Below are 16,848 nucleotides of genomic sequence, written 5' to 3' on the forward strand. Positions count from 1 at the left end.
GCAGGCAGTTATTACTGGGGGGGGGGGGTCATCTTTGCTGCTATCATCTGAGGGGTGTGGGCTGAGTATTTATCCTAGGCAGTAAGGGGTTAAGTTCCGTGTCTCAGGTTTGGACGTTAACACATTATTTCTGGGGCGTTATTGCTGGCATATATTAACAGTGCTTTAGGTATACATTTGCATATTTATACGAGGGTCCCGTCTCCTAGAGGAAGGAAGGAAAATGGTTATGTATACATTACAGTCCTTCTGGTGGACGTCTAGTAGCCAGCCAGTTTTCTGCTTCAGATGGTGAAGTAAAGAAGCGGGTGCGTTCTCCATCCACTACTCGTAATCGTGCCGGGTATGCCATGGAGTACGATATTTGCTGGTCTCGTAGTTTCCTTTTGATTCCGGTGAATGATGCCCGCTGTTTCTGGAGATCTGCTGAGAAATCCGGGAATATGGATACTGTAGTGTTGTCGTATCGCAGGGGACCTCCTTTTCTTGCAGCTTGTAGGATTATGTCTCTGTCGCGGGAGTTAAGCAGTTTCGCCAGTAGGGGTCTAGGTGGTGCCCCAGGTATGGGTGGTTTCATGGGCACCCGGTGGGCTCGTTCGATTACAAAGACCTGTGAGAGTCCTGCATTAGGAAAAAGTTCACGGAGCCATTTCTCCATAAATTCTTCCAATCTCTGCCCTTCAGCTCGTTCTGGTAGACCCACTACACATAAATTGTTCCGCCGTGAACGGTTTTCAAGGTCGTCCGCTTTTTGCCTCCAATATTCGGCCTTTTGTGTGAGGTCCCGTATCGCGTCTGAAATTGGAGAGACAGTGTCATCTAGTGTAGAGATTCTGTCTTCTGTGCTTGTGACTCGTTCTCTCAAATTTTGAAGATCTTGCCTTAGTAGGCTTACGTCGACCTTTACTTCATCGATTTTGCCAGTAAAAGTAGCGGTAGACATCTGTATTGCGGATAGAAGTTGCTCAGACAGTTGTTGTAGGGTTTGGATCGTGCCCTCAGGTGATCTTGGGCTAGCGTCTTTTGCTGCTGATGTTCCTGCTGTAGCGGGTGTAGTGGGTTCAGGGCCAGGGTCTTTACGGGCATCTCCCCTGGCGAACGCTTTTAGTTTGTCGGCTGCGGAGTTCTGTCTGGTAGGGCCCATTGTGAGATCTTTTGATGTTTCTCTCTTGAGAGAGGTGGCTCTATAGGATGTTGGATTCCCGGCAGGGGGCCTATAAATGTCTCTGTACAGCTTCTTTGGGGTGTGTGCTTTGTATGTTTGTTAGAGGATATTCTGCTGCTTAGGGGCTGCTTGTAGCTGCACTTTAATGGTTGCTGTGGCACAGGTATATTCTGGGCACTGCTCTATTCTTCCCACTTTCCCTCTGGGTGGCTGCTGGCTGTGCTGTTTATTCTGCTTGGCAGGAGCCGGTAGTTATGCACTCCTGGAGGTGGCCTCAGTACCGTGGTGCTGGTGAGTATTTCACTCACAGGACTGTATGTGCTGCTTTATATGCTAACTTTTCTGCTGCTGGCTCTCTGCAGCGTCCCCCTCGGCCCCCCCCCCCCCGCGGTTTTGGCGGGAAGGATCGCAGTTCCCGTTCTCGGGGCTGTGTATAGGCGCCGCTTTGGTTGCTCTTCCTCCTGTCTCCCCGTTCAGTTGGCTCCGTCCCTGCGCTGTTTCTGGTGCTCCAGGAGCCTCTTTCGTGTGCTTCCCAAGCCTCCTCTCTCCCTGCGGCCGGCGCTTGTGCTAAAGATGGCGGCGGCAGCGGTCGCGGCGTCGCGGGTCCGCTGCCAATGTTACCTTTGCGGTGGGTGCTGTGTGCGCTCTGCGGGCGGTTCAGCCTCCTCTCCCCTCACTGCAGGCGGTGTTTGTGGGGTCCAGGGGGCCTCAGGATGGGTTCAGGATAGCGTTTTGGTCGGCTTTAGGTAGGAGCCTTTCCTACATGCGGCCGGTCTGCTTGGCTGCATGGCCACGCCCCCATTTGGTGCAATATTTAAGGCTGTTTGCAAAGGCTTCGAAAAGGCTCATCGGTGGGTTGAATTTCTGCCATTGGCTGAGTTTGCACTGAACAACCGTACCAGTTCTTCCACTGGGGTCTCTCCGTTTTGGTGCGTTTATGGCCAGCATCCCCGTTTCCTGACTTCTCTTCCTACCCCGTCTGCCTGTCCTGCAGCTAATGTCGCCATTGATGAGCTGCAGGGGGTATGGAAGGAAGTACAGAAGAATCTGGAGGTAGTGGGGTCGCGCATGCAGCTGCGCAGTGGGAGAAGCCTCTCCGTTTCCGAACCTTACAAAGTGGGTCAAAAGGTGTATCTGTCATCCAGGAACCTAAGATTGAAGGTCCCGTCCTTAAAGCTGGCACCGCGCTTTGTAGGCCCTTTTACCATCATGCGGGTTATTAACCCGCTCGCTTACGAACTTGAATTGCCAGCCACGTGGAAAGTGCATAGGGTTTTCCACAAGTCCTTATTGAAACCCTTCGTCCCTTCGGTGACAATTGGAGCTGCTGAAGCTTCACAGACAATACTCTCTACTGGTGGTCTGTCGAAGGCGCCCTGAGCCCGGTAGTCTTGTGTGTGTGTCCTCACATATCGACTGGCCCCAACACCTCCTTACCGTCTTGGCAGAATGGCCCAGGCTACGGGCAATTCATCAATATGATTATCCAGCTTCTCACATCACAATAATGAACCCCCTCTCAAACTCTGCTAACTGAGCGAAATCTCTTCAATTGCATCTTGGGGCGTGTACTTGTCAAAAGGTTCTACACAAGTGGAAAAAAATCTACCACATGCAGATGTGCGAAAAAAAGACACAGCATGCTCTGCTTTTGTGCGCATTTGCACGCAAAAAATCCCCATGGAAGTCTATGGGGGGGTTCTGATGTGCAATATGTTTCACAATTCCGTAAAAAAAAGGAACACATCTGTAACTCAGACTAAAAAGCATTTTAAATCAGGGTATGATAATATCTTGTGAGCAAAAATTCATGCCCTACAAGCGCAAAAAGTATAGTAAAATGTGCTGACGTGTGTAAAAAAAAACACTCGTTCATAGTACAAATGTGTAGCTCTGAGTCACGTGCAAAATCGCATTCACCTGTGTGAAGAAGCCACATGGGTGTATTTGCACACGCACAGTTTGCATGCACAATACGCAGAGAATAGAACCCATTGATTTCAATGGGTTGTACATGTGCTCATACTTTCCTGCGCATTTCGGTTACACAAAAAAAAAGACTTTCATTTGATTCATGGCAGCACTTCCTCGCTTTCTTTCAGCCTGCTTCAATTTTGGTTGTGGTTTCTGACTTCAACCTGCTAACATCATTGTCCCTTTTCTTCTGCCACCATTTGAAGGACTTCAACCAGGGAATCCTGAAGGACATCCATACCTTTAGGGTGGATTCAGAGGAATGTTTTACCCCCTTATGCGGCCGTGAAAATCATAATGAGACGAAACTAAACCACTGAATTCAATGGGATTTCAGTGGTTTAATTTTCACTATTGGGATTCTCGCCTGTTAATTGTCCGACCGAGAACAGATAGGACTTGCCCTATTTTTCCCTATTTTTAAGTGAATACATTGTGTGGGAAAGTTCGGGTGGACCTATCTTCCCACGGTTATTTTCAAACTCCTGCACTCTGTTGCAGAGTTTGAAAAGCTGGCGAAGGGGAACAAATTCCCCTCGTTCAGGCACAACTACGCTCCATGCTACCGAGCATAGTTGTGCCCTCATTTGTCGGAATAAGCCTCAGGAGAACACCAGAGGAATCGTTAGACTCCTGTCATTAGTTGTCAAGAGTCGTTATCCAATATTGTAACAAGCAGATGACAGTAGTTAGCAGTAGCAGGCACATACCAAATTGGATGTATTAAATATTCTATGTATTTCCAATGGTAAAACGAAAGAAAGGGGGTTTAGTACGGTGTTAGCCAGTAGAGCAAAGTGTGATTGTTCTCAGTGAGAGAAACCAAGTAATCTTGTAGATATGATAGCTTTTAATGGCTAACAAAAATACATGATGTTACAGCGAGCTTTCGGGTCTTCTATCGATCCCTTATCAGGCTGAAATTCATTTTAGTCTGATGAAGGATCAATATTAGACCCAAAAGCTCGCTGTAACATCATGTATTTTTGTTAGCCATTAAAAGGTATCATATCTACAAGATTACTTGGTTTCTCTTACTGAAAACAATCACACTTTCCAATGGTACTTGTACTGTATATATTAGCAGCATCTTTGTAAAATGTACAATTTGTATTTTTGAATATGAAAACTGCTGAAATTCTGGCATTAGTGTGGGGTTAAAAATCTGTAATTGTCTTGTCAAAGAAATCTAGTGATGTAGAGAATACAGAGGAGGGAACACTCAGCTATTGAAATGTTGCTTAAGATCCTTTTTATGGCTAATACAAATAAGATTGTGAGGTTAGACGTGTGAAAGTTAGAGTGGTTTCAGACAAGCGTAGGTGCAACTATGCTCGCCGGTACGGAGCGTACTTGCACCTAAACGAGGGAAATTTCTTCCCCTTTGCCGGCTTTTCAAACTCCGCACAGGAGTTTGAAATAAGAGGCAGGAAGTCAGGTGCTGCCCAATCTTCCCCGCATGTAGTTTAACTACGTATAGAAAGGGTAGGGCAGGTCCGATCTTGTCCCAGATGTACAAATCACGTATGGTTTCAGTGGTTTTGTTTTGTCCTGTTACACGGCTGTGATTATGATGGCAGTGTAAGGTGAGAAAACCACGCTCGTCTGAATCCACCCTCAGTGATACCACTTACAGTGCATCTAAAGGCTCCATCAAATCAGCGTTAGCGCAAATACACTTACCGCAGCGCAGAATATTTGCGCATGAAAGATGGTGATGAAAGATGTTTGAAGAGCCAGGTAATCAGGGTGTTGCGCGTGTGTCAGCGCTTATTACTGTACTTTTTGCACGCGCAGGGCCCGTTTACACGCGTGCATGATACTTCCTTTCCATGGAATTGATTGGCTAATAAAGCCTAATTAGGTCCAGCTGTCTTCTTTTCCTGCGTTTTCTGCAGGAGCACACCCATCCCCTTGCGTAATTTTGCCCATGCCATAAACTTCTGTGGTAGTTCCGCCGCTCAAAATGCAGGAAAATAGTGCAGGTCCAATTTTTTTTCCGTGCACAAAACACACGTAAGAGAACCAACCTATTGAAATAAATGGGTTCTATTCTCTTCTTTTTGTGCACGCAAATTTGGCATGCTCAAAAACGTCCGTCTGAAGTAGCCCTAAGAGATCAAAATGAATACATTGGTTAAATCCCCGCAGATTGAATGTTAGCTATGTCAGTATTTCCTGCCTCCAGGGGCCAGTTGCATTGGCAGTCTCTTTACCCTTTAGGGTGGACTCACACTGACATATGTGCTAACATGTATGAAAATATGTCCGTCCTTATATGTATGCAACTGCCATGCATTTAGCAGAGGGAGTTTTTTCTACAGACTACTTTCCAGCTAATGGCAATTCCCACTCCTTTGGCGAGTGGTAACCCGATAGTGAAACGCTATAGATACCTAAAATGCAGGACTGGAGTGGTGGGAGAGCAGCTTAAGGCTTCATTCACATTTGCATAGCGTCTTCACCCTTATGCTGGTTGAATACGTAAGTAAAGTCAATCCACGCAAATATTCTGACTGATAAGAGAGCTGTAATTGGATTAAATACAAAAATAATAGCCATTGTATTTCGGAGAACCAGCCTGAGGTTTGTAGCGTTGTTTTATCTAGAAGGCGATGAGTTCTAAAGTTCAGTTTACAAAATTTGACGTATCAAAAGTGTCTGTAAAAACATTGTGTTTTAAATGGCGTGTTCACTCCCAAAATCATAGGGCTCCATTTGAACGCGGCATATAAACGAAACCCTGGATGGCTCCATAGGCTGCTACTAGTAAAACAGAGAACTTAGCTGCTAGTTTTGGTCTTCGTTTTATCAGGTTTCAGTTCAATTCTAGCATTTTAGCAGGGTAGAATATCACAATCGACTACACCATTCTATCCGACAGAAATGCTAGAGATAGTCCTGTCCCAGGGTCTACCTGGATGACTGATAGCATTGTGTCCAAACCAAACCTTGGATGGCACCATAGGCTGCTCTTAGTAAAATGGAGACCAAAGCTGCAAACTTTGGCCTCCTTTTTAGCCGGTTTCCAGTGATTTTTAACATTTTGGTCGCATAGAATGGTGTAGTCCACTATAATATTCTGTCCTTCCAAAATACCAAAATTGACTAGAAGCGGAGACCAAAACTTGCAGCTAAATTCTTCGTTTTACTAGTAGCAGCCTATGGAGCCATCCAGGGTTCTATTCACATGCCGCTTTTAAATGGAGCCCTAGGACTTTTGGGGTGAAGACAACATGTGAGTGTAACTTAAAACAGTGTTTATACAGACACTTTTAATGCATCACATTTTGTAAACTGGATTTTAGAACTCATCTCCTAGAAGAAAACATAATGCTATAAATGTTGGGTCTGTTCTCCGAAATACAATGGTTATTATTTCGGCATTTAATCCAATTACAGCCTTTCTTATCACTCTGAACTTTTGCTCAGATTGACTTTATTTACAGATTCAACCAGCATTTTCCTGAACACAAAGGAAGTGGGATGAATGAGTCCTGTTTATAGATCTCCATAGAAACCTATCCCTATCCTACAATCCCCCAACGTTACCAAACAGGATTCATTTTCACGTTTTTAGACACTTCCTTCACTCTTTGCCACGATTTCCTTCTAGGTCATGTGAATTCCTGTAGATCGTTTAACAAGTACACGGCCTCCTATGTGATTGACATTAGTCCTTCTTGCCATCATGCAATAGTCTTCACTCTTCTGAATTTTGCTTTAGGGTACATGACAGCCCCCACTGTGTAGAGGTGACAGGTCTCCTGTAATTACAGATGTTTCTGGCACCTTTTTCAAGGACTTGTGATGATCACTTTTGGCAGCTCTCCTGCCTTGTTGCTTACAATAAAACTGTTGAACAGGTGTCAAGTTAATGAATATGATGAGTGAAATTAATCATTTGTTTGCTGTACAACTTTATATTCTCTCTACCAAAGCAAATCTAAATCTCTCTAGTTGGTCCCAGGAGGCTCTCCAGATGCGGGATTTTATGTTACATTTTGGCTGATCTTTTACGAACTGTCAGCAGCTGTTAAAGACATTTTTCCAGAGATTCCCCTCCCGTTATTTGCGTTCCAGACTTTTGTAGCAATATCTAATCAGTATTGGGCTGTCATTTCATTAAAAAATAGCCGCGTGGTAAACTTTTGTTGTCTGCTGATTTTGTAAATTTTTTTTTTTTTAACTAGTGAATAGTTTTTATTTTTGTAACTTTTATAAAGTTTCATACGGATAACATAAAATAGACAGACAAGAAATCTTGGCCTCTTAACTAGAGATGAGCGAGTATACTCGGTAAAGGCAATTGCTAGAGCGAGCATTGCCTTTATCGAGTAGCTGCCCGCTCGAGACTGAAGGTTCTGGTGCCGACGTGGGGAGCGGTGAGTAGCGGCTGTCAGCAGGAGGGAGCCGGGGGGGAGAGAGGGAGAGAGAGATCTCCCCTCCGATCCGCCCCGCTCTCACCCGCAGCTCCCTTCCCGCTGCCGGCACCCAAACCTTCAGTCTCGAGCGGGCAGGTACTCGCTAAAGGCAATGCTTGCTGGAGCAATTGCCTTTAGCGAGTATGCTCGCTCATCACTACTCTTAACCCTTTCCAATCCACTGTCTGACGTCTAAAGACATTCTTCTTGAAGGCTGTACAGCTTCCGATGTTGGAAGACGTCTGGCAGGGTATTCTTACTGTTTATTACTGTCCACTCTGTTGTCGGGGGCTCTCCAGCATGTCCCATACCGCAGTACTGGCTCTAGCCAGCAGGTGGCACCATTGTAAAATGGCAGAAAAAGAAAACCCCCAAGGAAACCCTGAATCCAAAATCGGATTGCAAAGGGTTAACAGGTGTGCAAGTGTAGTGGCCCAGAAAATCTATTCCTGGCCGCCTCCATAATGTCATACATGTCAAGTCTTTTGTAGGTGCGCTGTGCAAAAGTGTCTAGTCATTCTGTTAGGTGTATTGCACAGCTGCAGCAAGTGAGAGGTTAAGTGTTGCATGAGCCTGGGAGATGCTTGCACATGTATCATTTATGTCCTGTCATGTGGTATGATTGAGATTATAAATATGAGTGTTTTGGTTGTTGTTAAGAGTTCTTGGCCTCCCTAACATTCACTGTACCAGTGATTGTGAATGACGTAACGATCGCTGTTCAAATGCACTGACATACAAACCAGTGAATGATTATTTTTACGCCTGCATAAAATGAACAACGAACAAGAAGCAAACAAATTGTCGTTGGCCGTGTTTCCACTCAATGATTATCGTTCAAATTCGAACAATTCAACGATTGTGTAAATCATTCTGTGTAAGAGGGCCATAATGAGTGATTTCTCACTCAGTGCCCTGTTGGTGGCTGTGTGTACACGGCCCGAATATCGCCAAAAATCGCTGTTTCGAGTTAGGCAATAATGTACTTTTATCTGTGCTTTTTAGGCAATTAATATAATTGATGGACAAAACAAACAATCCAAATCTCTTCCTGGGTTTTGGCCCAACTGTAGTAAGGCCACCCATACACGGCAGATGGCTGCTCAGCTGAACACTAATTATGCAGACAGCTGTCTTACCTAAAGGCCCTTTCATACAAGTGTAAGTGCAATGCATTGGCACCATAAACAATGCACTTTTGCGCATATTGCTATACTTTTTGCATTTACAAGGCTAGGTTACATGTACATGGGACAGCCCCCGCTATGATTTTAAAGGATTCCAATGCATTCATTTAGATAACAGATGTTTAACTTCGTGAAAAGCGTCACTCTGGGAAAGATAGGACACGACTGAATACGGCGTCCAATTTTATACGGGGCTGGAAAGGATAGGTCTTGCCCTATCTTTCACCCGATATATTCTGGTAGCTCCCATAAATTTATATGGGAGCTGCTAAAAATGGAGGGGGAGGGAGTTTATCTGCATCCAACGCTGTAAAAACACAGCTGGGCCTATTGAGTCATTAGAAGTCATCCCAAGGTTTTATCCTGACCAAGGGATTACCAGGTTGCAGCGTATATTTTCGTTAATACGCCGCAACTGCTCATGCGACTAGGTGAGAATACGTGAATTTTTCGCCGTGACTTGATTGCGGTCAGTGTAAAAAAACATCGCTATCTGAAGGAGGCTTTGTATTTATGGTCTGCTGGGGTCACCATGAAGTGACCTCTGGTCCAGCGCTTGCATTCCTAATTTTAAGCTATTTTTGACCATTCCAAGTGGGGCAGTAATAGGAGGTGTAAAGGTTGTTACTGGGCCACTATGGCTAGTAGTCCTGGCTCCCTGTAACAGAGGAGGCAGCGAGTGATCACTGACATATCCTAGTAATATCTGGGCAGAGCTCGTGGAGGTAGAGTCTGGATGTCATGTTGCTCTTTAGGATATAGATTTTCATCTTGGATTGGCAATCGCTCTTCTAAACTTCAACCTGCTGCGCTTTGTTTTATGATCATTTAATAGAGACATTTGCAAAAGTCACAGGCAAGGTGACATTTGTGTCAAGTGTTCTTGTCTTCAGTAGCGTACTTGTTTGTGCACTAAAGTCTGGAGTAGATTAGAGAAATAATAAAAAAGTCAAGAAACAAAGCTCTAAGTAACAACTCCTAAGGACCCTTGTATACCGATTACAGATGAGCGAGCATACTCGTCCGAGCTTGATACTCGTTTGAGTATTAGGGTGTTCGAGATGCTCGTTACTCGTAACGAGTACCACGTGATGTTCGAGTTACTTTCACTTTCTTCCCTGAGAAATTTGCGCGCTTTTCTGGCCAATAGAAAGACAGGGAAGGCATTACAACTTCCCCCTGCAACGTTCAAGCCCTATACCACCCCCCTGCAGTGAGTGGCTGGCCAGATTAGGTGTCACCCGAGTATTGAAATCTGCCACTCCCACGGCTCGCCTCAGATGCATTCGGACATTAGTTCAGGGAAAGTGCTATCGTGTTGGAGCTGCTATAGGGAGAGTGTTAGGAGTATTTTAGGTTTCAAGAACCCCAACGGTCCTTCTTAAGGACATAAATCTTCTCTATATGCGCTCAATGGGGCCGGCGGCAGCAGCGCCGACCCCATTGAGAACATATAGAAGACAAATCCTTCTTCTCTGCCACAGCTGTAACAGCTGTGGCAGAGAAGAACGATGTTTGCCCATTGAATTCAATGGAGCCAGCAATACAGCAGGTTCCACTGAAAGCAATGGGCTGCCGGCGATTGCAGGATGAATTGTCGGGAAGGGGTTAAATATATAACCCCTTCCCTGCAATTCATCCAGAAATGTGATACACTAAAAATATATACCGGCGTATAAGGCGACGGGGCGTATAAGACGACCCCCCAACTGTCACCTTATACGCCGGCAATACAGTGGAGCAAAGAATAAAAATCATTACTTACTTCTTCTGACGTTCTGCGGCGCTCCTGCAGGCTGTCACTCCCTCCTGGTGTTCTGCGGTGCTCCTGCAGGCTGTTGCTCCCTCCTGGTTCCCGGCAGAGCATTGATTTCTCTACGGAGGGCTTTAAATCCCCGCCTCCAGAAACACACGTGCCTTCAGCCAATCACAGCCAATGACAATGATGTCATTGAATGGCTGTGATTGGCTGTGTTTCTGGAGGCGGGGATTTCAAGCCCTGCGTCCAGAAAGCAATACTCTGCCGTGGACCAGGAGGGAGCAACAGCCTGCAGGAGCGCCGCAGAACGTCAGAAGAAGTAAGTAATGATTTTTATTCTTTGCTCCACTGTATTGCCAGCGTATAAGGTGACAGTTGGGGGGTCGCCTTATACGCCCCGTCGCCTTATACGCCGGTATATATTTTTATTGTAACACATTTCTGGATGAATTACAGGGAAGGGCTTATATATTTAACCCCTTCCCGACAATTCATCCTGCGATCGCCGGCAGCCCATTGCTTTCAGTGGAACCTGCTGTATTGCTGGCTCCATTGAATTCAATGGGCAAACATCGTTCTTCTCTGCCACAGCTGTTACAGCTATGGCAGAGGAGAACGATCTTTACGCTAACAGTGCGGGGGGGGGGGGGGGGCACTCTTGCCGCTATTGTGGCTTAATAGTGGGACCTGGGAACTTGAGATGCAGCCCACCATGTAGCCCCTCTCCTGCCCTATCCGTTGCCGTGTCGTTCCCGTCACTTTGTAGAATTGTCCAGATTTTCACAAACGAAAACCTTAGCGAGCATCGGCGATATACAAAAATGCTCGGGTCGCGCATTGACTTCAATGGGGTTCGTTACTCGAAACGAACCCTCGAGCATTGCGAAAATTTCGTCCCGAGTAACGAGCACCCGAGCATTTTGGTGCTCGCTCATCTCTAATACCGATGCATCGTTGAAAAAACTGTGCAAACTAGCGAAAATGCACGCTAAACGTTCAGTGTAAATGCAGCCATACAAATCATCGTTGGCTCATTCACTAATCGTTCAGTTTAAACACCAATCATTCTGTTGTTCTTATCACTTATATGGCAAATGTGAATGACAGCACGATTTCTCGTTTGAACGAGCCAACGATGTATCTGCCTGTATAAACAGGCTGCCTGAGCGATTGAGGGAACTCTGACATCGTTTGCTTGTTTAAACAAGAAATCAGCAGGTCCAAGCGGACCCTTAGGGCTTACACAGATGAAAGTGTGTGCAAATACACTCGCCGCAACAGAGCCTACTTGCACATGGATAAGTTATAAGTCTTCATTGTTTTACTGTTCAAACCCAGCACTATTGCATATATAAAAAAAACCAGAAAGGCGTATGGCAAGGCCTTTCTTTTCTCACACGTAGATTTTGCACGCGAGAAACACACTTGAGATCAATGGCTTCGATTGTCAGATTTTGTGAGCATGCAAAATGCTACGCAAACATGTTCATCTGTTTAAGCTCTAAAGGCTGAGCAAACGACCCCTTAGGGTTCCTTCAAAACTAGAGATGAGCGAACGTGCTCGTTTAGGACAATTACTCGATCGAGCATCGCTTTTTTCGAGTAACTGCATACTCGGGCGAACAGATTCGGGGGGTGGCGCATTGGAGCGGTGGGTAGCAGGGTGGAACAGGGGGAGCTCTCTCTCTTTCCCCCCCACTCACCACCGCAACCCCCTGCTCACCCCCAACGCCCCCCGAATCATTGTGCTATACATTTTTGCATACGCAGGGCCTGTTCATGTTTGCGCACAGCCCCCGCCCTGATTTAAAAGGTTCTTTAACCTAATGAGGATCAGGTGTGTTCTCTTTCTTTTCCCCTCAGTTTAGTGCAGCGTATTGCACATTTGTGCACGGTATTGAGTGTGACTTCTATGGGGCCCTTTGTTGTTCAAATGCCTAGGAAAATAGAGCATGTCCTATTATTTGCACGCAACAAAAAACAGACCATATCGCTAGGTTCTATCAACTGTGCAAATATGTGTGCAAATTTGCCCGTTTGAAGGATTCCGTATAGATTAGATCAAACTGCACCTTCTATTATAGTGCCTGATTTTGCCACCAAAGACTGAACGGCCCAGTGTCCGATTCCCTCTCTATGGCATTTGTATAACCCGTGCGGCTATCTCTTGCTTGCTAACAATGGACTTCTTCTGTAGAGGGAGAACCTCTTGCCATATGTAACAGAAGCCATAGGACCCCCTCTGTCCTAGAGTCGTATACCAAATGCACAGTGTGCTCCTACGGCATGTGCGCTATTGGGCGGAGCCCAGTTTTTGTACACCCAGCTTTATGTTGATCACAACACGCTTATCTACAAATGATATATCACTAATGATAGCGGTAGATGTGCAGCCCAGTTAATAACAGGCATACTGTTACGGCACTCTGCCCCCCGGGCGCCAGGTGGGGTGCCCTGATCTTCCCGCACCCCACTGTCCCTGCCTACTTGCCTCGGCCCTGGCTAACCCCAGGCGGACAACTGGGCGGCGGTCCCTGCTCTGGCTAGGGACCTGGCGACTACCTAGATGGAACTTAACTAACAGGGGACAGAGTGCCGACAGAAGAGGCAGGTGGAACAGACCAACAGAACTTACAAGGCAGAGTAAGGCTGGAGAGGGAGCTCACAGGCAAACTGGAAGGACACTGACTAGCAACTAGAGCAGACTGAGACCGACCTGACTAGAGGCTAACAGAACCAATAACTGGCAGTGAGCTCAGGTCACTGCCAGCCTTATAAACAAAAGACTCCACCCCGGGGTGGAGAGTGGGAGGAGCCAGCTCCCCCACTACTGCAGAAGAGAGATGGAGGAGTGCAGGCGGCGCCCTACGGGCGGACACGCCCACGCCGCCGCACACCAGCCATTCCACGTCGCCGGTAGAGCCCCGACGTCAGGGCTCCAGGACGCCGGAGCCGACGCCAGTGTGGCACGCGCTGACCGCGGGACCCTGCGCTGCCCTGCATGGTAACACATACGATGTACAAATCGTATTATATTGTTGTTGGTTTCTTACATAATTATTGTTTTTCTTGCCTTTTTCTGGATCAACATTGGGGTAACAGACCGAACTGGATAGACATATGTCTTTTTTCGGCTTTACATACTATGTTACATATTCATTTCCTTCCAGGTCAGAAGAAACCATGATTAACTTAACGAAACTGGAGCAAAAGCTCACGACCCTGAAGCCATATTACTCGCTTGTCAAAACGGATCATAGAGCCCCCACTGAAGATATACGTGCTGATCACAATGGTAGGTGGCACATTACATACATACAATTTACTACTTAACTGTTGATTGGGAGCTAAAAGATAGTACTTTATTGATGTCACATTAATGTAACAAACTTGTCAGTTCGTAGCTGACAGTGACATTTTTGAAGACTAGGTATTGATGACCTATCAATAAAAGATAGGTTATCTACATCACATCGGCAGTCTCAGCTGCTGCCCTAGTGCCAAGAGCCACTGTGCCTGAAACACACAGCTACATTGTAAATTAATGGAGCTGAGCCTGCAATACTATTCCTGGCCACTGCACAGTGTATGGAGCTGTGTACTTCTGGCGCACAGCAGCTTTGTGCACTAGCACAGCGTCTTGGAAAAACAGCATGTTAGCAGGATTTCTAGCTGCTGGACCCTCACTAATCTGATATTGATGACTATCCTAAGGCCTACTGAATACCCCTTATAAAAAAGTGTCTTGCTTTTTTGTGGGGGATGACAGACATCTTGTCCAATCTTTTAAAACTCCTATGTACATGTCATTATAGCAGAGGATCAGATATTTCGCTCTGTGGAAGGACAAGCAGCATCTGATGAAGAGGAGGACAAGTGGGCAGGGAACCCAGCAGATGCAATGCAAGGGATTTTATCCAGCATCACATGCTGTGCCAGCGGGTATGTCAGCTACAACACCGTAAATGTCAGATGATGCACACGGCTGTACTTGTGTTACACGGCTATACTTATGTTACACGGATATAATTGTGTTACACAGATATACATTGTCAGTTCTGGCTCTAGAACAGAACATAGTAAAATATAGTTGCATAATGAGATTGGAAGAAGACCGTATATAAATCAAGCTCAACATATTTGTATTTATTGATGTATATATACAGCTGTTACAGCTGTGGCAGAGAAGAATGATTTGTCTAGTATATGCAGCAGCGCCGGTCCCATTGAGCGCATATAGAGAAGAGAACAGGAATCGCAGATCGCAGATAGGTGCGATCTGCGATTTCTGTTCTATAATTTATCGGACGAGCGCATAAAAAGCGCTCATGTCTGATACCATTGCAAAGCAATGGTTTTAAAAAATCGCCGGACGCATGCGCATGCGCAAATCGCACGAAAAAACGCCCGTCTAACTAAGGCCTTAAGGGGTAAATATACTAGAATGGCTGTATTATGCAAATATTCTATATTTTAACCAATACCACACATAAAATGCAGTTATAAAAAATATGAAGTGTGTTAGATGGTTACATTAATGTGGGATTTCTTAATCTCAGGTGCGAGGACAGAAGGATATGGAAGCTCCTGAGTGATATTGTTGGAACCGATGTTATTGATCCCAGAGATGTACCTGCATTACTGGTGGAAAGGATCTGCAAATTGACTGAAGAGCTGACCGTTAAAGAGCAGGAAATGAGGGATCTAGAAGTGCTGATGGAAGAGGTAATTAAAAGACGAAGGTAACTGGTGATCCATCCATGGTGATGACATAAGGTGTCACTAATATTTACATCTAACTGGACATATCTTACGATGTGTTACCAAGATAGATGGATAGTCATTAGCAAGAGGCAACTTAGTTCTGTAATAGAATGGAAAAACATTATTTTCAATGGAGAATTAACCCAAGTCTTTTGTAGCATTCACATAAGTCCCTTCATAACACCAATAATATTTGTCTACAATTCAGATTTAACATCTACATTCACTTAGATGAGAATTTATTGAATGATTGCTGTTAAATACTGAAATGGTTGTGAGAATGATTAATAATCAGCAGTAATTTTTAATAGATATTAGATATAAAAATTTCAGAAGAAAAAAAGCATAATAAAGGAAATTCCAGTTCCAAAAATAATCAGTAGGCCATTAGCAGAGGTCCACCACTCAGGGCCGCATATATCTATATCACACTCAAGTTCGGCACTAACAACCAATCATGTTAAATCAGGGAACCCAAACAACCAATGAGGTTGAATCAGACAAGCCAAACAGCCAATCAGGTTGCTGGAATTTTGAATCAGAAACAATGAGGTTGCTGGAATTGCTCCATAGTGCCGAACTTGAGTTTAATATAGATATATGCCTCAGGGCCCCCACTGATCAGCTATTCGCTAGGCGACTGGCGTGGCATACGGTGCAGGAAGCTGATAGCGCCATACATTGTGCAGTGGCCTGGCATGGTATTGCAGGAACAACTCACAATTGACTTCATTAGGAACTATACTTTCAATACCATGCCAAACCACTGCATATTGTATGGAGCTGTCTGCTTACTACTTAATATAGCTGTCTGCGAAACAGCTAATCGGTAGGGTCCTCCACTGATGATGACTTATGTTGAGGGTATACCATCAATTTTTTAGATCTTCAAAACCCCTTTAAATTAGTTAAATCAACTAAATGCACATATGACTATTACTTGTATTCCAAAAATTACTTCATCTTTTCTGAAGTGTTTATTTATTTTACTCATGTAAATGGCACCATCAAATTGCGCAATGCACAAAGATTGTCATCACACAGTCTTTGTTCCCACTTTTTTTTGGATCATGTGAGAAAACCCCACGCATACAATTGATTATGTTGGCCTCGATCAGATTCCAACCCGGGACCCCATTGCTGCAAGAGCAACAATGTTAACCACTGAGCCATAACTAAATCATCCTACCTGAAGTGTCTTCTGGCTTTATCTCTTACTTTAGCAACAATAGTTCATCTTAAAAAAATCAATCAGCTATAGCATTTCCTTTTTTGGTTCCGTACAAATAAGTTCCAAGTTTCTGGTTCATAGTTGATATCTGGTACTCAAGAGATGAACTACATTAACCTGGCAACTATTTTCTTTTCTTTTGTAAGAAGGAACATTCGTCTCATTACTATTCAACAATGTATTGTATGTTTAACCCTTTCTAGTCCACAGTCTGAACCTGTGAAGACATTAGGGTTTAAGGCTGTACAGCTCCGATGTTGGAAGACATCCATTGGGGTTCTCTTACTTTGTATTGCCAGCCTCTCTGCTGTCGGAGCCTATCCAATGTGTCACCTCATGCAGTA

The 16,848-nt window shown here is 45.0% G+C and overlaps 1 protein-coding gene across 1 annotated transcript in view; it reads left to right on the top strand.

Moving 5' to 3' along the window:
• Nucleotides 1-16,848, top strand: part of EFCC1 (EF-hand and coiled-coil domain containing 1) — a 104,449-nt gene that overhangs the window by 62,262 nt on the left and 25,339 nt on the right. Inside the window, exons 3-5 of the mRNA XM_066596457.1 lie at nt 13,680-13,804; nt 14,325-14,451; nt 15,069-15,234. Coding sequence (XP_066452554.1) covers nt 13,680-13,804; nt 14,325-14,451; nt 15,069-15,234 — 418 coding nt within the window. The remainder of the gene's footprint in view (nt 1-13,679; nt 13,805-14,324; nt 14,452-15,068; nt 15,235-16,848) is intronic.

This window comes from Eleutherodactylus coqui, chromosome 3 (assembly GCF_035609145.1).
Source record: "Eleutherodactylus coqui strain aEleCoq1 chromosome 3, aEleCoq1.hap1, whole genome shotgun sequence".
NCBI classification, from domain to species: domain Eukaryota; kingdom Metazoa; phylum Chordata; class Amphibia; order Anura; family Eleutherodactylidae; genus Eleutherodactylus; species Eleutherodactylus coqui.